Source organism: Poecilia reticulata, chromosome 16 (genome assembly GCF_904066995.2).
Source record: "Poecilia reticulata chromosome 16, P_reticulata-male-v2, whole genome shotgun sequence".
In the NCBI taxonomy this organism is placed as follows: domain Eukaryota; kingdom Metazoa; phylum Chordata; class Actinopteri; order Cyprinodontiformes; family Poeciliidae; genus Poecilia; species Poecilia reticulata.
The window spans coordinates 1,432,481-1,458,507 of NC_088845.1; the positions used below are offsets into that span (position 1 = coordinate 1,432,481).

Sequence of the window (26,027 nt, forward strand, 5' to 3'; positions counted from 1 at the left end):
GTAATTCAGGTGATGCTGTCCTCCACCTTCCTGCATGTGTTCATTTATGACCTGCTGTCTTTAATGATACGACCCCAGGGGTCTGTCTATCTATCTATCTATCTATCTATCTATCTATCTATCTATCTATCTATCTATCTATCTATCTATCTATCTATCTATCTATCTATCTATCTATCTATCTATCTATCTATCTATCTATCTATCTATCTATCTATCTATCTATCTATCTATCTATCTATCTATCTATCTTAATTGCCCTGTAAGCAGCAATTTCTTCACATATATGTACATTTATTATTATTGATACTTTAATTAAAGATGAATTGTTCACGTTTATGCCATTGGGGACGGTTCCACCTTTTGTCACTGATTAAATAAGTGCTTCAGTCAGCAAAATGAGAACTCAACTTCTGACTGCACCTTTTCGGGAGTGAACCTCAAACGACATAAAAGAAGTCCGTCCATCCATCCGTCCGTCCATCCGTCCATCCATCCATCCATCCATCCATCCGTCCGTCCATCCGTCCGTCCGTCCGTCCGTCCGTCCTCTTTACACCCTTGTCCCTTAATGGGGTCAGGAGGTGCTGCTGCCTCTCCAGCTAACGTTGTGGGCGAGAGGCGGGGTCACCTGGACAGGTCGCCAGTCTGTCGCTTTGCAACACAGAGACACACAACCATACACACACACACACTCAAAATGAAATGAGAAAAAGATTTATTTATTAACTGATTAAGTCGTGTTTTGGATTGTTCTTGAAAAACTAATCAGTCACGGCTGATTAGTGGGTGAACTCACGGCTGCACAGTGAACCCGTTGATTTTCTACAGCAGACAGCCGCTCCTCCACTGAGGGTACTGCGTACCCCCGCTAAATCTTTTAGGGGTACGCAGTACCCCGCCGTACCCCCTTACTTTCACCACTGGTTTAGACAGAGTGTTGGGTACCAGGTTGTGGGGTTAGATTGTTTTCCTTTCCAGCATCACCTACCATCCAGAAGAGGGCCCCAGTGGGTTGGATCTTGTCAGGAGGGTGTGCTGACAGGCTCTACAGGACACACCTGATTGGCATCATCATCTCCCAGGAGGAGTATAAGAGCAGTGGGCTTCCAGCACTTCTCTGCCAGAGTGTTGCCTTTAGTGGTACATCAGCCTGCTGAGTAGTTTTCTCAGAAACAGTTTCAAGGTGTTCTTCTTGTAGCCTTTGACCAGTCTCTTGTTGCTCTTTTCAGGACGTCTACAAGGTTCTCCCGGGAAGCCTTTCCCCAAAGCCAACTAGCCTGGGATTACCCCTTCTTGTGACTCCTCTCTAGTCGGAAGCCCTCCGCTGTTCCTCCAAGCCTCCTCAGATCCACCTGTCCGCCCTCCAACGTCACGACCGCCGACGGTCTACCAACGTCCTCTCCACTACTCCTTCACTAGGGACCCACTCCCCTCCGCTGGACTTTAACCTGCTACCTCTGGTAAGCACGACTATTTCCAGTGGTCTTGTCATTTCCCACCGTCTTTATACTCACCATCTCCCATCTTGCCTGCAGTCGCCCCAGAGAGTTTCCTGGACCCAACCTTCCTTCCAGTGGCAATCTATCTACTTGTACATATTGTAAATAAATTATTGCACTTATCTCTTCGTGTGTGTTCCTGCATGTGGGTTCGAAACATTAAATCCACCATGACAGTTGTTTTTGGATTCACCATCATTTACCCATTTTTCCTGCTATACCAAGTATTCTTAAAAGATTGTCTGTTAGTCAGCAGCTCATGTGACCAAACCAGCTGAGGAGATGAAAAGCTGAAGCACTCAACGGTTGAAACTTGAGATGAGTTAAAACTTAAGTTACATTTTTAAGTTTTAACATTTTAACTCATTGTTAAAATGTTAACATTACTTAACTAGAGGTAATGTTAGCCAATGTTGCCACTAGCTAACTAGAGGTTTTGCATGAGTTGCACTTGTTAGGTAACCCCAAGATCACTGGGTCTTCCTAAAAGATGGAGTGACGTTTCTTAAAAAATGTAGCCAGTGTTTTCAGCAAAGTTGAGCTGACTGTCCAGGAATGATCCAAGGTAGTTAAAATTTGCCATAGTTTCAACAGGCTGGCCATCGAGTGAAACTGGAACCACTTTCAGGTATTATGTCATTTAATTAGCTCTACTTCCTTAAGAAAATTAAAAGGTTTGGTGTTTTGTGAGGGACTTTATCTTTTGCGGTTCCAGTTACGCGATAATTAATAATAAATAATAAAGACTTTGGTGTTCTGATTTAGTAATGTATTTATATTAGTTGTACTACCACCCCCACGCCACTAGAGGCAGTAGTAGGCCCGAAAAGATGTGCAGAAGGAGCAGATTTAGAAGAACACAGAAAGCAACGGAATTTGTTAAAAGCTGTGAGCTGCGCTGAAGTAAAGAAGTTGAAATATATGCTGAGTGAAAATCCTTCCTACAGATGAAGCTATATCACAGATTTCAAAAGAAAATTTAAACGGAAGAACGGGGATAATATAGGAAATGGCGCCCCCTTCACTTCCGGAATGCAATGGTCCCATTTCCAAATAAGGTAAGAGACTGACAGTGGTCCGTCCCGCACCTTCCTGTTTGCTGCAGCGAGGTCCTTCTCGTTGTTTCCGATCTATTGAAAATGGCATTTTACACTAGGCGCTTGCAGGGCTTGATCAAGCTATGTACAACTTTATCTTATGCTAATAGACAATATTATGGATTATGGATCCTCTGGAGGGGAGGTTGCTAAAAAGGGGTAATAGAACATGACTTTATAATCCTCTTTTTTTGGTAATACCAATCCACACACCCTACCAGCTGGTAGCAGTAATGCACAACTAAGTTGTTTGTTGACCACCAATAAATCCCAAAAGAAAAAGAAGAAGCTGATCAATCCAGAAAGGCCATGCGTCAACTTCCTCCTGCCATCGGAGCTTCACAGTTTCACTTTCTGCATTAGTGGCTGCAAAAACAGAAACATGAAGGATTTACTGTAACTTCATGGATTAACTGGATTATTTTCAAACCAGCAGCAGGTAAAACATTTATTAAACAGGATTCTTGTCTTTCTTACTTTCAGTGTGGAAGTTGCTTCTCCAGGCTGTTTCCTGTTGGAAATGTTAAAAACTGCTGATGCTAGTAAAATAATAACGTTAAGAGAGATGTTCATATTTGTTGCAATATGCATTGAATTAAAAAATCAGTGGCGTGTAGTGAACTCCTATAACATTAATGACATCAGCCATTTCCAAAACATGCACATTTGACAAAGTATTAGTTTTGTTGTTACAAAACCCATTTTAATTTTAAAAGCACAGTATTAATATAACATTTAGGACACAAGACCTGTACAAAAGATTTCCATTGTCAGTTTCTTATTATAATGGAGCGGAAAGTTTCTGAGAAAAAAATTTCTGACAGTTTCAGTTCAGAATGAGGTTGTTCTGAACAGCAGAGGCAGAGAAACTGACAGCTTTATTTCCTGTTGTTTCTGTTCCAGCATGAGGAACAAAGAATTACAAAGTGTCTTTTGATGGTGAGACATAGCGGCTTTCAATTATGCAAAGAAAAAGTTCATAAATAAGAAGGAACCAGGCCAATAAGAACATTTAAGCCAGAGTCAGCCGTGTGTGTTGAAGACATGCCGGCTGCAGCATGCAGCTCAGTGACCGTGAGGCAGCACAGACCAGAGCCTGGAGCTCAGTGGCACACAGGGGTCCCACCTTTCAGAAATGAAAATAAGGGCCGACCACTGCATGCTGCAGTGATGGACAATATTTTATGGCAGTGTTTGTTGTTTAAAAAAACGAAAGAGAGATTCATAGAGCAAACATTCATTCACACATAAAGGTTAGATTACTCCAAATTGAATTCCAATCAGAGTAGCATAACTTCAACACGTTTTCACTTAAGTAGATTTACTTAAGCTTTAATTAAGCCGGTGTAAAAAGTACCTGTAACAGTAACTGGTCAGAACACCTGATTTAATATTCAAAATATGTCCTCCGACAGTCAAATGTCAGGGTCTGTTTTTCTGTTCTGTTTTTTTCGTTTCTTTTTCTTTTTGGTTTGAGTTTTATTGTCCTGGAGTACCTGCTGCTTCCCGCGGCATCCACCAGATGCCGCCAGTGGACAGAGCCCCTGGAGAGGTGCGGTGCCAACCCCGTAGACGTACCTGTAGCTCGTTTGGAGGGCGCGGTCTGGATGTATATAAGCAGAGGCTGAACGACTCTTCTTTGCCTGAGTGTTTACTTACCTTGGTAACGTTCGTTCCAGAGAAAGGAACGAATGTTTTTCCCTCCAAGTTAATCCTCCATGTTGTTTCCTGGCCAGGTGAAGCTGTTGTCTCCTTGCTGTCTCCCGTGTGTGCCGTCTGCCCGGGGGTTCTTCGTGAGCTCTAGCTGCCTGCCTTCGGTCCTTCTCCAGTGGACTCCCCTTCGCGACACCACAGGTGTAACCTGTCCGTGCCTGAACCCACTTGGAGATTTGCTATAACTGGACCTAGTCGGTCTCCGCTTTTCAGCCAAGTACAAACCTGTCCGTCCCCAACGAAGCCCTCTTCTCCAGCGCTCTGCAAACAACCAAACTCATCCTCTCCAAGTAAGACCTCCTAGGTTTATTCCCGGACAGATCTCTCAACCACTCTCGCCAACCGGTCGCCTCTCGTTGACAGTCAGACGATCCGGTCATCCGTTCCAGAACTCATTCCCATTCCCCTGGATTCAATAAACTCATTATTGTTCATTTGTCTCCTGGTTGTGTTCTGGCATGTGTGTTAAAAACTTGAAACCAACACAACACCAAAAATATAAGTTATGTGAACATCCTGCTATTTTAAAGAATATTAAAATATTCATAGAAATAAGGAGTTGGGTTTGGGGATTTTGGGAGTAAATGTACCACGAGGGCCTGGGTAGTCAGTGTTTTTTCATGGGGATACTTAAAAAAGAATGAAACAAAAACACAGAGCAATATTTTATTTGACATTGTGAGCCAAAGAGCCACTTGCGTCTCCAGAGATCCAGACATTAAGAACTTCCTGTTCCAATTGGAGAACCAGGTTCCTTGTGAACTCGGTAAGAACAGACTTTAGACTGATGGTGAAGAGCAGCAGTGGAGAAATGGATCGTATTCATGTCTGTGGGTGGGAGCTACACAGGAGCCCCCAGAGCATGATGCTGCCACCACCATGTTTGACAGTGAGGATGGTGTGTTCAGAGTAATGCGACATGTTTTTACACATTGTGCATTTTATTTCGATTTTCCATGTTCTGTAATGTTAAACTTTGACATGAAACTAATGGTGTCACAGAAACTGCCTGATGTAAAACATCCAGTTCGCAGCATTAATGTTGAAGTTTTTGTTTTGTTGTCCAGGTTGGAACGATGGAGACGATGGAGCTTCTGGTTGAAACCCTGCAGCAGCTGAGCCTGGAAGACTTTGCAGAGTTCAGGACTTTGGCTGAAGCAGAGCCGAGCTTGGTGACCTCCAGCAGCCTGGAAGCAGCAAACGTTCAGGATGTTGTGGATCTGATGGTGAAGAGCAGCAGTGGAGAATGTGTGGAGGCCGTCAGAACCGTTCTGATGAAGATGGACCGCTTGGATCTGGTGCAGAGATTGTCAGCTGCTGACTCAGGAGCAAAAGGTTAAGCAGAGCAGAGAGAGAGATGTTTCAGGAAACCTTGTTAGGAAATGTAACTTATTCTGATCAGTGAAAGTTGCCTAGATAAATGAAAACATGTTGGAAAAGTTTTGTTGCTTCTGATTGATCTGTTTTCTGCTTTTCTCCTCAGATAAACTCTCTGTTGGTGAAGAACGACTTTCACTGGACCAGAGGGTCAGTAAGGCTGCAGAGGTCAACTTTGACTCAGATGATGTGAAATTATCTGAAACACAAATTTAATATTTACATTATAAATTTAATTTTAGGTCAAATCTTGATGCAGATTCGGTTGCATTAAATGTTGAGGGAACTTTTGATTTCTTAGAAAAGCTTAAAGAAACTAAATAACATCAAATGTAAAAGCACAAATGTTTATTAGAAATGCCAAACTGTTTTTTATATGATGTAAATGATGATTTGTAAACGTTACAATCAATATAAAGATATTTTTTCCATGTCATTTTCTTTTTCTTTGACTCTCCTAGGTAGAAAAGCTGAGCAGTGATTTGATCCTGATGTTGGAAACACTGAAGGACCTGAGTGATGATGAACTCCAGGAGTTTAAACGACACCTGAATCAGCAGAAGTTGGAGGAGAGTGAAGACTGGCAGGAGACAGCAGACCTGGTTGATGCTGTGATTTTCATTATGCAGACTTATGGAAAAGAGTCTTTAATGGTGACCAGAGATGTTTTAGAGAACATCAGGAGGAAGGATTTGGTCCAGAAGCTAAGCAGCAGCTCAGCCTCCAGAGGTAAACTGATCAAACCTGGAGATTCAGAAATCAGTCTCACACGGTTCTTAACATGTTTAATTTTTTGCTTTAACAAAGTGAGATCAGCAGTGTGATCACAGTTAGGAAGGTGAGTTAATGAATGAACCAGCATGTTGGGCTTCATCATGTCAGACAGCAGTGAGTGGCAGCTGCTGCAGCCAGGAGAGAAACAGAGTTAAACCAGACAGACAGACAGACAGACAGACAGACAGACAGACAGACAGACAGACAGACAGACAGACAGACAGACAGACAGACAGACAGACAGACAGACAGACAGACAGACAGACAGACAGACAGACAGACGGATGGACCATCAGTGGATCACACGAGTTACTGCAGATCAGATCCAACCAGGAAAATGGAACAGAAAGTTAAATGTTAAAATAAAAGCAGATGAAACTTAAGTGGAGAGCAGTATGAGAAAATAGCTGAGTGGGTCAGCTGGAGTAAGACGCAGCTTTTGCAAAACCCACTCCCACTATTTTATCAATAGATTTTTAACTGCTCAGATGTGAAACTTTTCTTCTCCTTCCTGTTTTCTCCTCAGAGAAACCTTCTGCAGGTCAGCATCGTTCTGCTCTGATCCACAAAGTGAGTAAAGAGACGTCAGGAGTTTATTTCATGTCCTTCAGCTGAAAGAGTTTAAAACAAAGATCATTATAACCTCTAGGATTTAATGTCAGTTTGGCTCTGAGGAAATAAGCTGCAGTTTACTAATGTGATGAATTTTAGCCTCCATGTTTGTGATTTTCCCCTGAATGAAGCAGCTTTTTATGTAATGAACTGAATGTTTCAGGTGGCGACGATGGCAGCTGTTAGACAGCAACTCCTGGAAACTCTGGACAAATTAACCCAGGAGGAATATTTCGTAAAACTTAAAGAAAGTTTATCAGACTCTACATTACCAGAAATGAAGGTTACCATGCACTCCTCTTCACGAAGGTTGGAGTTCAAACCAGAGAGAGCAGAACTCGTTGATGAGCTGATGGAGAAATTTGGCCGTCTGTCTGTTAAAATGATGGATCAGTTTTTGATTCAAATACACAGAAAAGATTTGGTTGAGAATCTTCCAGGTAAGAAACGGATCCGTTTTGTTTATCTGATGTTTAATTTGTAAAACATAAGGTCAAAACTACTATTTATTGCAAGTTGTTTTTTTTGTTGTTTTTTTGCATTTTTAATTATTCTTTCATCACAAAATGTTATGACACATTTTTCTGAATCTTTTGTAATTTTTTTGTTGCATTTTGATTAAAATTTGTTTTGCCATTTTATTTACATATTTAAATTTTTTTTCCTCAGATCAATCTTCTGAGGATAAATATTCTAAATTAGATTTATCTGTAAGTATGACTGTATTAAGCACATATTTAGTTCAGTGGAATAAGTTTTAAACTTCTAACCTTTTGTCATAAATTTAGCTAAAGTAATGCTTTGAACCTGTTTTTTTTTTTTTTTTTGTATTTTTACATGTTTTGGTTAAATGAAACAGGTTGTTGCTCTCTTGAAAAAAAAAATTTAATCTCAATGAGACATTCCTGGTTAAATGACGGTTTCACACAAACATGATGAACATGGAGTCAGCTTTGAGGCGATCAGAACCAACCTGATAAACTGACTCCAGTTAGTAATAACTTTGCGAAAGTGTAACTTTGTTTAAAAATTCCCCCTGGAAAGATTTTAAAAGCAGAACAATCTCTCCAAATTAACATGACTCTGAATTTTGTTGGCTATCTCATGACTTCACCAAGTCAGGAATTTGTGACTTTGTGAAGAAATTTCAGATATTTCTGTGAAACCTATGAATTCTGCTGCATTGTCATTTAGAACCAGACATCAGAAATTAACTTATAAATATTCTTCTATTTCTAGTGTTATGCCATATCAATGTCAAAGGAACATCAGAGACTTTCTGAGAAGCTTCAGAAGTTGACCTGGAAGACTTTTGAGAAATTCAAATCATTTCTTCGGTTTTCGTGCTTTGAGAAAAGTCTTCCACAATTACCAAAGTCCCGTCTAGACGAGGCGGCTACGCCACAGTACCTGGCATGGCTGATGCTGACGGAGTTTTTTCATTGGGATGTGTGGGAGATGGTCAGGGACGTTCAAAACGACATGAATGATCTGGACCGATGGCTGACTGAGAACGGCTTTAAATCACAAGGTAGGAGCTCCATTGATGTGTAATATTTCTGAATAAACCCTTAGATTTCATTTTACGTCTGTTTCCTCCTTCCTGTCAAAAACTGTCTTAAAAGAGTAAAAAGTCCCCAAAGGAAAATCAGACATCTCTTTATTTCCATAAAAGCATCCGTATGTTATGACTCCGTCAAGCCGAAGGGTAATAACAACACCAAGAATAAAGTTAATAATTAATATTTATTGTTACATAAATAAAAGCCCCTGCGACAGACCGGCAACCTGTCCAGGGTGACCCGCCTCTCGCCTGAAACGTCTCGCTGGAGACATTGCCTCCTGACCCCACTGAGGACAAGGGTGTTGGAAAATGGATGGATGGCCATAAATAAGAGGATTTCCTGTTAACTTCATGCATTCGTTGTCAATCCAATAACATTTGACCCGAATTCAAACACCACTTCAGGCAGACAAACCCGTGTAAAACACTACAATCGTTCACTGCAAACTTATGATGCACTCGGTTCACTGCAAAATGATTTCATGCAATCCAAGCCCAAGATCACAGTCCAAACAGGATCAGGTCCCAGAGATTTAAGATCAGCAGCGACATGGAATGGGAATGTTCTGGGAAGAGACCCAAAGATGAAATGCAGGACATACAAACACAAAATAAATGGAACATTTTTAGTCTACCCTTACAAACACTAAAAGGAGACAAACCATCCTAAAGATGGCGGACTAACAATAGCAAAGAAAATCAAACTCTAAAGAACAGCAGGAAGCAGTGATAGAACTGTAAAAAAACAAAATACCAAAAATACTGAATGCTTATAAAAACCCTTCAGTCAAATCAATCTAAACCAAATTAAAGACACAGCCTACCATAAGCCGACACTCAAGGTCAAATCCTGAGGATCTAGTGTCACCCCATCCAACTAGATCAACGATATAAAAAACAACAACCTGTCCAGGCAATGCCACGACCAGAACATCAGTAGAGGATAAAAACACCACATCAGCACTGACTGCATTATTAAAATGATTGATTTAAAACAGTTTTCCTCCACAGCCCAACACGCACAGGAATATGACACTTGGCTCTTCCCTTATATGGAAGCTTTGGCTGTAAGGAGGGAGCGCCACCTTGTGGTAGCAACTATTACATGTAATTCAGCACTTTTATTTTGCTTTAAACATCCATCCTTTTTCTAACACCCTTGTCCCTCAGTGGGGTCAGGAGGTGCTGGTGCCTCACCAGCTAACGTTCTGGGCCTGGACAGGTCGCCAGTCTGTCGCAGGGCAACACAGAGACACACAGGACACACAACCATGCACACACTCACTCACACCTAAGGAGGATTTGGAGAGGCCAATTAACCTGACAGTCATGTTTTTGGACTGTGGGAGGAAACCGGAGTACCCAGAGAAAACCCACCATGCACAGGGAGAACATGGAGACTCCATGCAGAAAGACCGGGGATCGAACCCAGAACCTTCTTGCTGCAAGGCAACAGCTCTACCAACTGCACCACTGTGCAGCCTGACCTTAAACATCTTCACTGGTTATCCATAAAATACCACATCAGCTTCAAGCTTCTCATCTTCCAAGCTCTATAGCTGTAATGAAGTGGTGAAGTTCAAACTAGATGATGCAACTTCTGCTAATCAGCATTTTACTGTTTTTCTCCTCAGATAAAAGTTCTGTTGGTGGAAAACCTTCTCTGGACCAGATGGTAAGTGCAGCTGCAGAATGGGACTGCAGAGGTCGGCTTTGACTATAATGATGATTTATTATTTTAAACACAAATTATTTATTTAATCTGTAAAATGAAGTCTTGGTAAAATCCAGATGCCTGGTTCAGGTTTGGTTGCATTGAATGTTGAGGGAAATTTAGTTTTCCTAGAAAAATAAAAATAAATAAAATCCTATTTATTGGTTTTATTTTATTATTTATTTAAGCTTTTTTGAATGTCCCATAAAGCGCTACATACATTTGATGTATTATTGTTTAAAAGAACAGACATTGCTTAGGGAAGACCTCTGGTGTTTTTTGTCTTTTACTGTAATAGATGGAGAAGCAGAGCAGTGATTTTCACCTGATGTTAGAAACATTGAAGGATCTGAGTGATGATGAACTGGAGACGTTTAAGAGACTCATGAGTCCCTTTTACAACAAAATGTTCTTCAAGAATCCCTATTACAGCACAGTGTTCTCCGGGAACATTCTGGAGACAGCAGACCTGGAGGATACAGTGATCTTCATCATGCAGACATGGAGCAAATACTCTTTAATGGTGGTCAGGCGTGTGTTGAAGCGCTTCAGGAGGAAGGATTTGGTCCAGAAGCTAAGCAGCAGCTCAGCCTCCAGAGGTAAGCTGATCAAACCTGGAGATTCAGAAATCAGTCTCACACGGTTCTTCTTAACATGTTTCATTTTTTGCTTTAACAAAGTGAGATCAGCAGTGTGATCACAGTTAGGAAGGTGAGTTAATGAATGAACCAGCATGTTGGGCTTCATCATGTCAGACAGCAGAGTGAGTGGCAGCTGCTGCAGATCAACTTTGATCTGTACAGCACATTTCAACAGCAAGGCATTTCAAACTGCTTTACATCACAACAAACAAAAACACAGAGTCATCCAACATAGAATCAACAATCTAAACATCACATTAAGTCAAGTATCGTCACTAAATTCCTATTTTATCACGTTTCAAATAAAACTAACCAGGTGGGTTTTAGTTGAGATTTAAAGGCTCTCAGTGTTTCAGCTGTTTTACAGTTTTCTGGAAGTTTGTTCCAGATTTGTGGTGTATAGAAACTGAATGCTGCTTCTCCTTGTTTGATTCTGGATGCAGAGCAGAACCAGAACCAGAACCTGAGGGGTCTGGAAGGTTGATACAGCAGCAGATCTTTAATGTATTGTGGTGCTAAACCGTTCAGTGATTTATAAACTAACGTCAGTATTTTAAAGTCTATTCTCTGAGCTACAGGGAGCCAGAGGAGGGACTTTAAAACTGGTGTTATGTCTCCATCTTCCTGGTTCTAGTCAGAACAGCAGCAGCAGCATCTGGATCAGCTGGAGAATTGATTTGTTAGTCAGACCTGTGAAGACGCTGCTGCAGTAATCAATGCGGCTAAAGATAAACGCCTGGATGAGTTTCTAGATCTGAGACATCAGTCCTCTGATCCTGGAGATGTTCTTCAGGTAGTAGCAGAAGTTTTCAAGGAGTGGGAGAGCTAGTCCCTCCTCTGATTAACCACCGTCATCAAATAATAACAAAGCACCTGGTGAATGTGCCTGGTGAACTCTTCCTGTGAGTTTTCCATGGTATGCTAAGCTAGTGGTTTGATAAAAGAGGCTAACGGCTGCTGGCCAACAGCTGTTGCATTTGACAGGATCCTGATCGTCTCTCTTCAACCCAAAACATTATTCAGCAATGCCACCACTTCTCTAAGCACTTAGCTGAGCAGACATTGATGACTTGATTGGAAAAATATCTACTAGAAATCGCTGATACCGAACACACATGAACCAGAACAACTTCAGTAAAAACTGATGCCTCCTTTCAACTGAAATGATGAGAAAATATTCGATTACTGCGTATAAAAGCTTTTCAGTAGTTTATGTGACAGATGAAACTTTTTACTAGTTTTTTAACAGTAGTCTTTTGCAAAATGTTCTCCATAGCATGTGAAACAGTTGATGTAGAAGTTGATTTTTGTCACCTCATAACTTTTCACTGAACCTTTAAACAGGCGTTTTCATTACTTTGGACTTTTTTCCATTATTATATTGAAATGCTGACAAGCTGCAATCCTTCTGTGTTTTACTGTATTTTCTTATCAACCACGGCTGCTGGTCAATTTTCATAAAGTAGATTTTTACAATGAAACGTCATAATGTGTGAAACAGTTCTGCCATTTTCTTCACCAAGTTAGATTAAAGTTAGATTAATTATGCTCTCAGTATGTCTGTGTTTTTAATTGTAATTTTCCATAAACAGGTTACAGTTTTGAACTGGTAAATGACGGCTGGCAAAATATTATACTGTAAAGTTTCTTGTATGTTCTGGTTAAATTTTCATTTGTTTTACTCAGAGATGCCGTTGGGAAAACAATCTGCTTGGATCCATAAAGTGAGTAAATCCAGATGTTCCAGATCAGTGGACAGCAGAGATAATTATTATTATGTGTATTCTCGTCTCTCTGTGAAGAAACGTCCTGAAAAATGTTCTTGAATCTCCAAGGTGGCGACCATGGCAGCTGTTAAAGACGTTCTTCTGGAAACTCTGGAGGATTTAAATGAACCTGAATTCATGGAGTTTAAACTGTTACTGCAGTTCACAATATTCCAGAGAAATCTTCCACAAATCCCATGGGATGAACTGGATTATACAAACAGAACCATCATGGTGGATGTGCTGACCAATAAACATGGTAAACAATCTGTGGAGATGATCAGGGAGGTTCTGTTGGACCTGAACAGAACTGATCTGGCGCTGAGGCTGCCTGAGACCAGCTCAGCATCTAAAGGTACCAGATGGTTGGATCTGTAACATCTGATGAAACTCAAACATCAATCAGAGCTTCAATCTGGATCAGTTAGTCTCTGTTTTCTAACTGATCCAGAATAAAATGATTTGAAACCAGAATCTGTGAAAACTGATCAATGTTTCATCTTTTCTCCTCAGAGAAACTTTCTATGAATCTGAGCTCTGCTTTGCTCCAGAAAGTGAGTTTTTATTACGTGATCTTTATCCTGAGGAGTTTGTTTCTTCTAGAGCTGAATCAGCTTCTGGTTGCTGCTCATGAAGAAGAAACTCCTGGTTTAATGAAACCTGATGTGTTTCAGAGAGATGATGAGTTTTTATTCACCAGGTGGAAAAGTTGGAGTTTGTGACGGAGCTGCTGCTGGAGACACTGGATGAGCTTGATGAGGGAGAACTAACGAGGTTCTGGGAAACCACACATAAAATGTTTTACCATCACAGTAGATACATGCCGTTTTGGCGAACCAGATTTCCAAATGTGCGATACATTGTGGTGGGTTTGGTTCTGACTTACTCCCACCAGTCAGTGGAGACGACCATGGATGTCTTAAAGCAGATGAAGAAGGATGATCTGGTAGAGAAGCTGTCAGGCAGAAGCTCAGGACCTAAAGGTTCAACATCTCAGACTAAAACATCTCAAACTTCTCAAACCGGCTGATAACAGTGTTGTGATGTTTCTCTGCATGTTTTGATCACATCGTATTATGTTGCACAAAGAAGCGATGGTCAGATGTGAAACTTTTCTTCTCCTTCCTGTTTTCTCCTCAGAGAAACCTTCTGCAGGTCAACATCGTTCTGCTCTGATCCACAAAGTGAGTAAATCCAGATGTTCCAGATCAGTGGACAGCAGAGATAATTATTATTATGTTTATTCTCGTCTCTCTGTGAAGAAACGTCCTGAAAAATGTTCTTGAATCTCCAAGGTGGCGACCATGGCAGCTGTTAACGACGTTCTTCTGGAAACTCTGGAGGATTTAAATGAATCTGAATTCATGGAGTTTAAACTGTTACTGCAGTTCACAAAATTCCAGAGAAATCTTCCACAAATCCCATGGTATGAACTGGTTTATGCAGACAGAACCATCATGGTGGATGTGCTGACCAATAAACATGGTAAACAATCTGTGGAGGTGATCAGGGAGGTTCTGTTGGACCTGAACAGAACTGATCTGGCGCTGAGGCTGCCTGAGACCAGCTCAGCATCTAAAGGTACCAGATGGTTGGATCTGTAACATCTGATGAAACTCAAACATCAATCAGAGCTTCAATCTGGATCAGTTAGTCTCTGTTTTCTAACTGATCCAGAATAAAATGATTTGAAACCAGAATCTGTGAAAACTGATCAATGTTTCATCTTTTCTCCTCAGAGAAACTTTCTATGAATCTGAGCTCTGCTTTGCTCCAGAAAGTGAGTTTTTATTATGTGATCTTTATCCTGAGGAGTTTGTTTCTTCTAGAGCTGAATCAGCTTCTGGTTGCTGCTCATGAAGAAGAAACTCCTGGTTTAATGAAACCTGATGTGTTTCAGAGAGATGATGAGTTTTTATTCACCAGGTGGAAAAGTTGGAGTTTGTGACGGAGCTGCTGCTGGAGACACTGGATGAGCTTGATGAGGGAGAACTAACGAGGTTCTGGGAAACCACACATAAAATGTTTTACCATCACAGTAGATACATGCCGTCTTGGCGAACCAGATTTCCAAATGTGCGATATGTTGTGGCGGGTTTGGTTCTGACTTACTTCCACCAGTCAGTGGAGACGACCATGGATGTTGTAAAGCAGATGAAGAAGGATGATCTGGTAGAGAAGCTGTCAGGCAGAAGCTCAGGACCTAAAGGTTCAACATCTCAGACTAAAACATCTCAAACCGGCTGATAACAGTGTTGTGATGTTTCTCTGCATGGTTTTGATCACATCGTATTATGTTGCACAAAGAAGCGATGGTCAGATGTGAAACTTTTCTTCTCCTTCCTGTTTTCTCCTCAGAGAAACCTTCTGCAGGTCAGCATCGTTCTGCTCTGATCCACAAAGTGAGTAAAGAGACGTCAGGAGTTTATTTCATGTCCTTCAGCTGAAAGAGTTTAAAACAAAGATCATTATAACCTCTAGGATTTAATGTCAGTTTGGCTCTGAGGAAATAAGCTGCAGTTTACTAATGTGATGAATTTTAGCCTCCATGTTTATGATTTTCCCCTGAATGAAGCAGCTTTTTATGTAATGAACTGAATGTTTCAGGTGGCGACGATGGCAGCTGTTAGACAGCAACTCCTGGAAAATCTGGGCAAATTAACCCAGGAGGAATTTGTAAAGTTTAGAGGAAGTTCAAAGTTTTCAACAATATTGGAGTTCATGACACATAGAGGAGGAGTTATTGATAACATAATGGATGAGTTTGGCCAGCAGTCTGTGGAGATGATCAAAGATCTTCTGATTGAAATTAACAGAAAAGATTTGGCTGAGGATCTTCAAGAAACTGGTGAGAAACAAGATCTGTTAATGTCAAAGTTGTTGACGTTTGTGTGCTTGTTTGACCATTAACACCAACTGCCTCCCTCATAATGTGAAGAGAAACAAAGAACATGCCTGAGAGCACAAGAAGGGATCAATCAATCAATCAATCAATCGATCAACCGACCGATCAATCGGTTTATTTGAATAGCACCTTTCAGTAACAAGTCAGTTCAAAGAGCTTTGCATCATAAAACATTTTAAATTTAGTCAGCGATTGAGAAACCAGTGACAGACATCACCAAGATCTAATCAGCTGGTCAGGATTCTGTTCTGGTTCAAGTAACTCTAAACATGGTTTTTAGTCTTGATTTAAAGTAACTCAGGGTTTCAGCTGTTTAGCAGTTTTCTGGATGTAGGCCTGTCTCGATAAACGATAAATCAATTAATCACACGATAAATTAAACCTATCGATCTCATTTTAATTATCGCTTTATCGTCTCTTCCTACCTTTTTTTCTTCCTATTGATGCCACTGAATGGAAAAAAAAAAAGCTCAGCTCCGGTGCTTTCCACTGACCCTCCCTTCCTCATTTCCTTAGTGTAATGTTCACCGCACACGACACGAGATGTCGGCCGACTGGGCAAAATTTCCAAAACCTGAGAGACACATTAGCCGACAGAAATCCCAGGTATAACGGTTCGATCGGGTTCGTCGTGCCGTGTGGTGTCCAGCCACATGGGCACAAAATAACGGCTGCAAGTCCAGTTAACTAATTTTAATATCAGGCATCAATCAATGCTTTACCAGAATCTACCTGTGATGCTTGTGGCTAGATTCAGCGTAAAGTCCTGACTGAATAAAATCATTCTAACCTATTTATGTCACGTTAAGAAGAACAGCTGAAAACTTACCGGGTTCATCAACTGCGGTAGCAATTTGGCTCCAACTCCTCTCCTGGTCATTTCTATATTCTTTGCACGAAATGTTGAATAAACACTAATGTTGTTTCCACATATCATCTCCAATGTCCGCTGGACTTCGGGTTGCGCTGTGCCAGCTGTTTGGGATTCCCCTCCGTAATTTCCCCTCAGAAAGCAGGAGGAGAATCCGCGCTTTCTGATTGGCTACCTGTCACATTCAGCGTAAAGCTCCCAGTCGGGGAAAACCCCTGATTTAGATCGGAGCGGCCACGACGATCTACTGTTACACACCACACACTGCAGGATGATCGGTTACGAAACCACCAGCGAAAATCTTAGATCGGCCAACGATCTAAGATTGTCGTAAAGGGAAAATAGGGGCAAAAAATGGTGTAATGTGAACTACTGCATCAGGTAGTGGGATGTGCCCATCTTCTCTATTTAAATCCACTGATTACTGAAGGACAATATAGTATACAGACGTCATAATCTGCACTCTTTTGGTTGAATGCAGTATTAATTTCCACTTTGGCTTTATGTTGTTTAGTTTTTATTCAAGTATGTTTTTTATTAATGGAGACTGAGAATCCATTTTATTTTTGTTTTTGGTTGTTTTGTTTATTTAGTTTATCAGTTCCAGTGTTATGTGCTCTTTTGGAAATAAAGTGTATCTATTAGTCATTTCCATTAAATCAGTGTCAAAAGGTCTTGAAACAATATTATCGTTTATCGCAATAATTGTTTAGACAATTAATCGTCCAGCAAAATTTGTTATCGTGACAGGCCTATCTGGATGTTTGTTCCAGATTTGTGGTGCATAGAAGCTGAAAGCTGCTTTCCTCTTTGGGGGAAACTGAAATTCTGAGTTACCCAACAAATGTTTCTGCACCAAAGTCGTATCCAATATTTATTAAAGGCAAAACTGCTCAATATTTTAAAATTATATAATTCATCTATTCATTTGTCGTCATTTGTTGCTTCATGAAATGTTTTGTTCCACTGCATATTCTGAATTTTTTTTCATTTGTTGGAGTTTGATCAAATTCTGTTTTCTTCATTTTTATATTTTTTTCCTCAGGGGAATCATTTGTGGATGAAGCAGATTTATTACTGAAGCAAGTAAGTAATTTTATTCAACAGATTTAGTTCAGTGAATTCAGCTTAAATGTAACTTCTAACCATTTATCATCATAAATTTAACAGTAAAATACAGGAGTGGCTCAGCTTAAGTTCTGCTGTTGACTAACTTTGCTGCAATATTAATTAGATCCACAATTAAATAAGCTAAAAATCTGATTTTATTTCTTGTTTCAGAAAACAACCACAGCAGATGTTCGTTGGGATCTTTATGAGATTCTTCAGAAGTTGAACTGGAGGACTTTAGAGAAATTTAAGTCACTTCTTCAGTTCACTTGCTTTGATCGGGGCCTCCAGCAAATCCCAGATTTCCGTCTATACAGGGTGGTCACAGCTCTGAGTCTGGTGGATCTGATGGTGAAGGAGTTTGGTCACCAGTCAGTGGAGATAGCCAGAGAGGTTTTAACAGACATGACCGATCTGGACCAAAGCCTGCTGGAGGTTTCATCCGAAGGTAGGAGCTGTAAAATGTTTCCTTTGTCTTCTGCATGTCCTGACGTGACGCCGGCTCCGGCCCCCTGCTGCTCCGACAAGCAAACCGTTATCATGGCAGACTAACTGACCGCGATGTGTTACCTGTGACATTATTTGCTGGGCCGGCTGAAGGCATAAGCAAACTAAGCGGCCGCTTAGGGCCCCAGGGCCGCCAGGGGGCCCCCTATGTGGAACAGATTTTTTTTTAGTAATGATTTTAATGTGATTATATTAACAAAAAGACATCCATTCATTATAAAGTTGTGATTTGTTTTACAGTAACATATAATAATGTATGAAATATGTATATTTAATATACATTTGACTTGAAGCTCTCGATTTACCGGTCGATCTACGTTCCCACCCTCATCTATGGTCATGAGCTTTGGGTCATGACCGACCAGATCACGGATACAAGCGGCTGAAATGGGTTTCCTCCTCCGCAGGGTGGCTGGGCTCTCCCTTAGAGAGAGAAGCTCGGTCATCCGGGAGGGACTCAGAGTAGAGCCGCTGCTCCTCCACGTCGAGAGGAGCCAGTTGAGGCTCGGGCATCTGGTCAGGATGCCTCCTGGACGCCTCCCTGGTGAGGAGTTCAGGTCCCACCGGGAGAAGGGGAAGACCCAGGACATGCTGGAGGGACGATGTCTCTCTATGGCCTGGGAACGCCTTGGGATTCCTGGAGGAGCTGGAAGAGGGAAGTCTGGGCCTCCCTTCTTAGCCTGCTGCCCCCACGACCCGACCCGGATAAGATGGATGGATATTTGATAATGTGTGTAGAAATCTTTCTTATATGGGCAAAAAAGTAAATGATAAATTCCCCTTGGGGGACTCCTGGTGGCCGCGGTAGGTACCGCACTGAACGATAATATAAGCGGCCGTGCAGAGCGCATCGTTCAAAGCTTTGGTAGAAGATAAGTTATCAAAACAATGTCACAAAAATCATTTTTCCTTCAGGGAGAGAGGAAAGAGGGATAAAGATTACAGAAAAAAGTCACGGTAAAGGTATGTTTTATTGTGTCTTGGTAACATAATATTTATCAGAAAGATTTGCAAAGCTGCTAACAGCTAATATTGTGTTTTTTAAAAAGGGATCCTAATGGATTTTCAACTTAAATTTGCAAAAACAGTCAATTATCTAAAGGTACTTTTATGTTTGATTGTCTCATTTCAACATTTTATTGACCTTCTCATAACATCTTGGCTGGTTTTAAACCTGATTGTTGTCCTCATCAGGACTCCAGCTGCTGCACTAAAGTTGAACCTGAGATGAAAACTGAGGATCCAGACGAGGTTCCAGCCTACAGGTGAAAAACAACGTTCCTCCCAGTACAACACCAGTCAACCCAGTCAGTCACAAACACAGACCAGAGCAGACACACTCCCTCCTATGAATAAATGTACCATGTTTTTAGACGATGAGGAAACCAGAGTACCAGTGAGGAATCCGTCCACCAGGTGGCCATTTCAATTACAGGAAACTCAAAATATCTTCTACATGCAGATAATTCAGAAAGTTCTCCAGAAATAAACATTTGTCAAAATTAGTTAAAAATAGAAATCGTCACATTTTTATTTGCTTTAACGTCATTTCAGCCTCCAGAGTGAAGCTGGACTCTTTGAGTGCAGCGTTTCTGGTCTGCGCTGGTTCTGCTCTGAACGGGTCGTCTTCAGGTACCGGTTCTGCTCCTGGGACGGACACATGGAGAGGATGGAGAGCAGAGGATACCGGCCTGCTGGTCCTTTACTGGACATCAGTCTGATTACTGGGAGGATGACGGAGGTGTTCCTGCCCCACTGGATCTGTGTCGGTAGGAGAACATGATGGTACCAAACCTTTTAACACCGTTGACCCAGAACTTTTCCTGCTCCTTGTGTTTCCTTCAGACGACGTCCGTAAACCTTTGGAGCAGTTTGCTGTCCTCCACATGGACGACTGTGGAGACGTTGTGGAGAAAGTCTCTGAGGTCTCACCGTCACACGTCAAACTAGCTGAACCCGTTTTCTCTCCCAGAGCGGTTCTGATGAGAGTCGGCTTTCCTGTGAAGGTCTACTGCAACATGTTGCTCTATCGGGCCAACACGGCTTTCCTCACGCTGCACGTTTACCTCACCCCACGCGACCCGGCCTTACAGCAGGTAAATAATGCAGGTCTTATGGTAGAAGGAGTTTTCATACAGAAACGGGTCAGAACTTCTGCATAGTATTCAGATATGAAAAAAGATACAAAGTACAGCAATTTACAAAATATTCTTACTCAGTTATTAAACTTCAGAACATAAATGCAGCATTTCTAACCTCATGCAAAGGCTAACATACACCATGTCAGCCTGGGGTTAGCATCGTTAGCTGGGAGCTAACAGCTAACTGTAGCTCAACAGAGTTTGAGGTTTTCCACTTCTCATCACATCAGGTTCGGTTCAGCCAGTTTAGTAGAAACACAACTAACACGGCTCACGCTTTCATAGCCTTAAGTAACCACAGCTGACCTTCTCTCAGCCTTAACCTAATCAGCATGGCTGACCGTCTATCATATCAACTCCTGACTCCAGCACAGACGTTAGACCTCAGTTTTCCCAGGCCGTCAGTCTTTAACCGGGACACAAGACGAGCCCAGAGTCACCAGTTTGGCTGAGATCTGAAAGTCTTTTCTCCTTTGGGTCTGTCCACATGGCAGGACCAGCCTGGACCTGGACCAGAACAGCTTCAATGCTCTTTGCATGTCTGTTGGCCAGAATTTAACATTTCAGCGTCTTTCTGTTGAACTGAGTGAAACAGCGTTAGGGGCTCCCCCTGCTGGTCGTATTTGGTTCTTACATCTTTGGAATCGCATCAGACCATCATCCATCCATCCATTTTCTTTCACCCTTGTCCCTCAGTGGGGTCAGGAGGTGCTGGTGCCTCTCCAGCTAACGTTCCAGGCGAGAGGCAGGGTCACCCTGGACAGGTCGCCAGTCTGTCGCAGGGCAACACAGAGACACACATCCATGCACACACACACTCACACCTAGGGGTAATTTAGAGAGGCCAATTAACCTGACAGTCATGTTTCTGGACTGTGGGAGGAAACCGGAGTACCAGGAGAAAACCCACCATGCACAGGGAGAACATGGAGACTCCATGCAGAAGACCAGGGCCGGGAATCGAACCCAGAACCTTCTTGCTGCAAGGCAGCAGCTCTACCAGACCATCATATTAAACCCAAATAAACACTTTGTAAATGTAAATAATATTGTTGAAGTCTGTAATGCATACAACGTGCTGATATGTCCAGAGTCATTGTAAATATTTCTCTGGCTTGTGATGAACTTCTTCCAATCCATCTGACCCATTTAGAAGAATCACAACTTTTAGCTGTTGGAGAAACATTTCCCATCTGCAGAAACATTTCCCATCTGCAGAGAAGAGTGATGCTGTGGAAACCCAGATTATCCTGTTTTAATCTGAACCTGGAAATCTGCTTGTCTTAATCTCTGTTTGGTATATTTGTGCTATTTTACTAAAAGTGATATAGTAAGAGCTATTCATAAATAAAGCACGGGATGGGAAGTGAAACATGTCACTCTTTAAGACATTCATTTTGTTGCTGCTTACACGTGGAGTTATACAACAAAAACATCTTTAAAAATGAAATTAATCAGATATCAGACATGATTCTCCATCACTTTACATCCAGGAGTTTAACTGTGTAAAGGTGTAACTGCTTTCAATCATATGTTCAAATATATGAATAATTATTCATTATTCTATAAAACCAACACTGAAAAAAACTCTGTAAGTAACAATCCCAACATTACAGCCAGTTTTAATAATGAGTTATGATTTTTATGATAAATAATAAACTCGTGTTGTTGATTGTATTTGCTTGGAGGAAATGGACCAAAGGGAAAAGTCTTATGGATACAAAGTCATAAGAAAGCCAGATCCAGACCAGCCTCTGAAAATGTGTGATGACTTCGTCCTCACAGCGGATCTGGAATCGGCTGAAGTTTGTCCTGAGGTACGATTCCACATCTGTGATGTTTAATACGACACGTTTCTGTTGATTAGTCCTGCATTTCAGACCAGGATGGATGCAGCAGCTACAACCTGACCTCAGCTGTTTCAAGTGCTGTGTTATAAAATATTTATGAGCAATCAGTATCTTACTTTAATTAGGCCATTGTCTTGCAGACAGGAGGAGTTGTTGAGCAAAATCAGCTCTGACTGTTTATATAACCAAAATCTTCTGCTCTCCAGAAACGATAACCTTCATTGATCATAATATCTGATCTCTGAAATGTTCAGCTGTTTGTTAAATATATTTTTGTCTGTGAATCGTAAAATAATCTGCAAACAGAAACAGCAGATTCCACATAATTTACTAAACGAAGGTGAAGCTAAAGCTGCCAGGAAACCGTTTCTGCTTCTGTTGGGTTTAAGAAAAGAAGCATCAGCCTGGAGCTGCTGATCAAATGCATTGATAGGCTGATCATCATTTATATTAGATTAGAAGAAATTAGAAGTCTGTTGCTCACAAAGATGCAAAAGCATCCATACAAACACTAGATTAACAAAACATTATAAAGCTGCTAAGTGATGTAACTCCAGTCATATTTATTGTATTATTAGAGTTCAGTATCTTAGCTTTTGGTCTGCAGCTGCAGATTGACTCAGGGCAGAAAGATGTTGGATCATCACCTTTTTGAACCAGTCACTGATTCAGTTACTGCGTTGTGTGATCTCTGCTCTCGCTCTGCCTGCAGCTTCGTGAGCGTAAATGAGAGGGAGTCAGATTTGAACTCGATAAACCCAGTTTTTCCTTCCTTTCCTGTGTGAACAGAGACTAAAGCTCAGGTATGATCCCACAAGGCCAAATTTCTTCGAAGTGTACATTAAAAACCCAGACACAGACTTCCAGATGAAACTCTTACAAGCCAAGCGGCTCGACCCAGTGTGGAACTGCGCACTTCGAAAAGGTCGTTAAAACAGTCACACTGACTTTATACACTGCTAAAGATAATCCTCTAAATCTTTATTTTCTCTGTTTGAATTTCAGATGAATACCAAAAAACTCAGGAGAGAAAAGGTAAGAGATCAGATCCTTCGTTTCTGCAGAAAAACAGCATTTTGGGTTTTAGATTCATTTCTAGTGTTAAAAATGGATCAATATTCTGGAGTTTTAGTTTCACTGAAGAAACGTAACAAACATTTCTTCTCAGGTGGAGCAACTGGAGTCACTTATTCACACCAGGGTAACTTGTTTTGCAGCGCTCACTAAAAGAAAATGAGTTTCTGATTATTTTTAATCGTAAAGGTTTCTGTCCTCAGTGAAACATGACGTGGAGGAGCATCCGTCTCTCACGCAAAAAGTGAGTCGTCATCCTGATTTCATGTCTGGATAAATGTTTGTCAGACCTTCAGGTTTTGTTTGGTTTGTATTGGATTTGTTTTCATTTTTCTGCCTTTGCCTCTCATCTGGTTTTAAATTACTGAGTTAAGATCCCAGTTAAACTAGTTTAATGGTTGTAACTTAATGGGTTGCAGCTCAGATTTTTAACTCGTTTCACTGTTTCTGTCTCGTCTTGTTTCTGATGAGGATTTAAAACTTTCAGCTGCATTGAGTTTGATTCCACTTTGTAGTTTATTTTTGTCTTTTCTCAGTCAGAGTAAAAACCTTCCCACTTTACAAAATAAATAAAGATGCTATTTAATTAGAGATGCAATGAAACTGATTTAATTTGATAAACTTTGTTTCCACGTCGCCAGGAGGCATCTCTGCGCTCAGACAGAGAGAAGCTTCTGGAAGTGATTGGAGATCTGAAGCAGCAGGAGCTGAAAAGGTTCCGGTTTTTCCTGAAGGACGTGGAGGTGTTTGGCTGCAGAGCAGACGGAGGAGGAGCCGCTCCGCCGAGCATCACCGCCGGTCAGCTGGAGAACGCAGACGCTGTGGACCTGGTGGATCTGATGCTGCAGACCTTCAGCCAGCAGGCCGTGGAGAAAACCAAGGAGCTTCTCAGGAAAATACCCAGGAATGACCTGCTGGAGGCGCTGTCCGGAAGCAGCTCGTGATCCAAACAGGAACCACTTCCAAACAAATTCAGGACAAACTCCAGAAACACTTCACACAAATAACTCCATATTTTTTATTCCCATTTTCTTCTGTGGATATTTTTTTAGTGCAAATTATCAAATAAACTTTTGATGCAAATATTTTAACAAAAAAATAAATTTTTTTATAAGGTCTTGACTATTGTTTCAAAAATGTTGCTCAAAATTAAATGTTACAGTAAATAACTTTAGTCTTCAAAATGTTTTATTCTTACAGAAGATTTCAGCTCCTAGAGCTGGAATCTTATTTTCTGTTCTGGAAGAAGAGCAAACCTCCGACAAACGAACTCACTGCATCACCTGAGACATTTTGAGCCATTTCTGCCCAACGAGTCCAACGTCAGGCCTATGAGGTTAACAGGACCCCTAAGGCTCCATAAGGCTCAATAAGGCCCCACAAGGCTAAATAAGGCCTCATAAAGCCCCATAAGGCCCCACAAGGCTCAATAAGGCCACATAAGGCCTCATAAAGCCCCATAAGGCCCCACAAGGCTCAATAAGGCCACATAAGGCTCAATAAGGCCTCATAAGGCTCAATGAGGCCTCATAAGGCCCCATAAGGCCTCATAAAGCCCCATAAGGCCCCACAAGGCTCAATAAGGCCACATAAGGCTCAATAAGGCCTCATAAGGCTCAATGAGGCCTCATAAGGCCCCATAAGGCCTCATAAGGCCCCATAAGGCCTCATAAGGCCCCATAAGGCTCAATAAGGCCCAATAAGACCTCATAAGGCCTCATAAGGCTCAATGAGGCCTCATAAGGCCCCATAAGGCCCCATAAGGCTCAATAAGGCCCAATAAGACCTCATAAAGCCCAATAAGGCTCAATGAGGCCTCATAAGGCCCCACAAGGCTCAATAAGGCCCAATAAGGCCTCATAAGGCCCCATAAGGCTCAATAAGGCCTCATAAGGCTCAATGAGGCCTTATAAGGCCCCATAAGGCCTCATAAAGCCCCATAAGGCCCCACAAGGCTCAATAAGGCCACATAAGGCTCAATAAGGCCTCATAAGGCTCAATGAGGCCTCATAAGGCCCCATAAGGCCTCATAAAGCCCCATAAGGCCCCACAAGGCTCAATAAGGCCACATAAGGCTCAATAAGGCCTCATAAGGCTCAATGAGGCCTCATAAGGCCCCATAAGGCCTCATAAAGCCCCATAAGGCCCCACAAGGCTCAATAAGGCCACATAAGGCTCAATAAGGCCTCATAAGGCTCAATGAGGCCTCATAAGGCCCCATAAGGCCTCATAAGGCCCCATAAGGCCTCATAAGGCCCCATAAGGCTCAATAAGGCCCAATAAGACCTCATAAAGCCCAATAAGGCTCAATGAGGCCTCATAAGGCCCCACAAGGCTCAATAAGGCCCAATAAGGCCTCATAAGGCCCCATAAGGCTCAATGAGGCCTTATAAGGCCCCATAAGGCCTCATAAGGCCCCACAAGGCTCAATAAGGCCTCATAAGGCTCAATAAGGCCTCATAAGGCTCAATGAGGCCTCATAAGGCCCCATAAGGCTCAATAAGGCTCAATAAGGCCTCATAAGGCCCCATAAGGCTCAATAAGGCCCCATAAGGCTCAATGAGGCCTCATAAGGCTCAATGAGGCCTCGTAAGGCCCCATAAGGCTCAATGAGGCCCAATAAGACCTCATAAAGCCCAATAAGGCTCAATGAGGCCTCATAAGGCCCCACAAGGCTCAATAAGGCCCAATAAGGCCTAATAAGGCCCCATAAGGCTCAATGAGGCCTTATAAGGCCCCATAAGGCCTCATAAAGCCCCATAAGGCCCCACAAGGCTCAATAAGGCCTCATAAGGCTCAATGAGGCCTC

General features: G+C 41.7%; 2 protein-coding genes and 1 long non-coding RNA gene across 3 annotated transcripts in view; all 3 read left to right on the forward strand.

Annotated features, from left to right (window-relative positions):
• Positions 1 to 711: 711 nt before the first annotated feature.
• LOC145555265 (uncharacterized) lies at positions 712 to 1,644 on the forward strand. The gene is made up of 3 exons (XR_014091369.1): positions 712 to 1,143; positions 1,233 to 1,463; positions 1,539 to 1,644. It is a non-coding gene; the product is annotated as an uncharacterized LOC145555265 (long non-coding RNA).
• A 2,555-nt stretch (positions 1,645 to 4,199) lies between these two features.
• LOC103477759 (uncharacterized) lies at positions 4,200 to 7,559 on the forward strand. Its single transcript, XM_081597323.1, has 6 exons — positions 4,200 to 4,602; positions 5,380 to 5,647; positions 5,796 to 5,839; positions 6,151 to 6,418; positions 6,990 to 7,033; positions 7,239 to 7,559. Exons 2-6 carry the CDS (start codon positions 5,389 to 5,391, stop codon positions 7,557 to 7,559), a joined length of 936 nt encoding a protein of 311 aa, XP_081453449.1. The 5' UTR covers positions 4,200 to 4,602; positions 5,380 to 5,388.
• Positions 7,560 to 8,322: 763 nt separating this feature from the next.
• Positions 8,323 to 26,027, forward strand: part of LOC108166996 (uncharacterized) — a 34,659-nt gene continuing 16,954 nt past the window's right edge. Inside the window, exons 1-26 of the mRNA XM_081616768.1 lie at positions 8,323 to 8,606; positions 10,274 to 10,314; positions 10,652 to 10,952; positions 12,681 to 12,718; positions 12,830 to 13,115; positions 13,274 to 13,314; positions 13,461 to 13,743; positions 13,901 to 13,944; positions 14,056 to 14,341; positions 14,500 to 14,540; positions 14,687 to 14,969; positions 15,119 to 15,162; positions 15,368 to 15,608; positions 17,582 to 17,622; positions 17,818 to 18,094; positions 19,069 to 19,116; positions 19,203 to 19,255; positions 19,348 to 19,418; positions 19,708 to 19,922; positions 19,999 to 20,249; positions 21,983 to 22,111; positions 22,934 to 23,069; positions 23,150 to 23,179; positions 23,313 to 23,345; positions 23,422 to 23,462; positions 23,860 to 23,898. Of these exons, the coding sequence (XP_081472894.1) occupies positions 8,330 to 8,606; positions 10,274 to 10,314; positions 10,652 to 10,952; positions 12,681 to 12,718; positions 12,830 to 13,115; positions 13,274 to 13,314; positions 13,461 to 13,743; positions 13,901 to 13,944; positions 14,056 to 14,341; positions 14,500 to 14,540; positions 14,687 to 14,969; positions 15,119 to 15,162; positions 15,368 to 15,608; positions 17,582 to 17,622; positions 17,818 to 18,094; positions 19,069 to 19,116; positions 19,203 to 19,255; positions 19,348 to 19,418; positions 19,708 to 19,922; positions 19,999 to 20,249; positions 21,983 to 22,111; positions 22,934 to 23,069; positions 23,150 to 23,179; positions 23,313 to 23,345; positions 23,422 to 23,462; positions 23,860 to 23,898 (3,570 nt within the window). The 5' untranslated portion in view covers positions 8,323 to 8,329. The remainder of the gene's footprint in view (positions 8,607 to 10,273; positions 10,315 to 10,651; positions 10,953 to 12,680; positions 12,719 to 12,829; positions 13,116 to 13,273; positions 13,315 to 13,460; positions 13,744 to 13,900; positions 13,945 to 14,055; positions 14,342 to 14,499; positions 14,541 to 14,686; positions 14,970 to 15,118; positions 15,163 to 15,367; positions 15,609 to 17,581; positions 17,623 to 17,817; positions 18,095 to 19,068; positions 19,117 to 19,202; positions 19,256 to 19,347; positions 19,419 to 19,707; positions 19,923 to 19,998; positions 20,250 to 21,982; positions 22,112 to 22,933; positions 23,070 to 23,149; positions 23,180 to 23,312; positions 23,346 to 23,421; positions 23,463 to 23,859; positions 23,899 to 26,027) is intronic.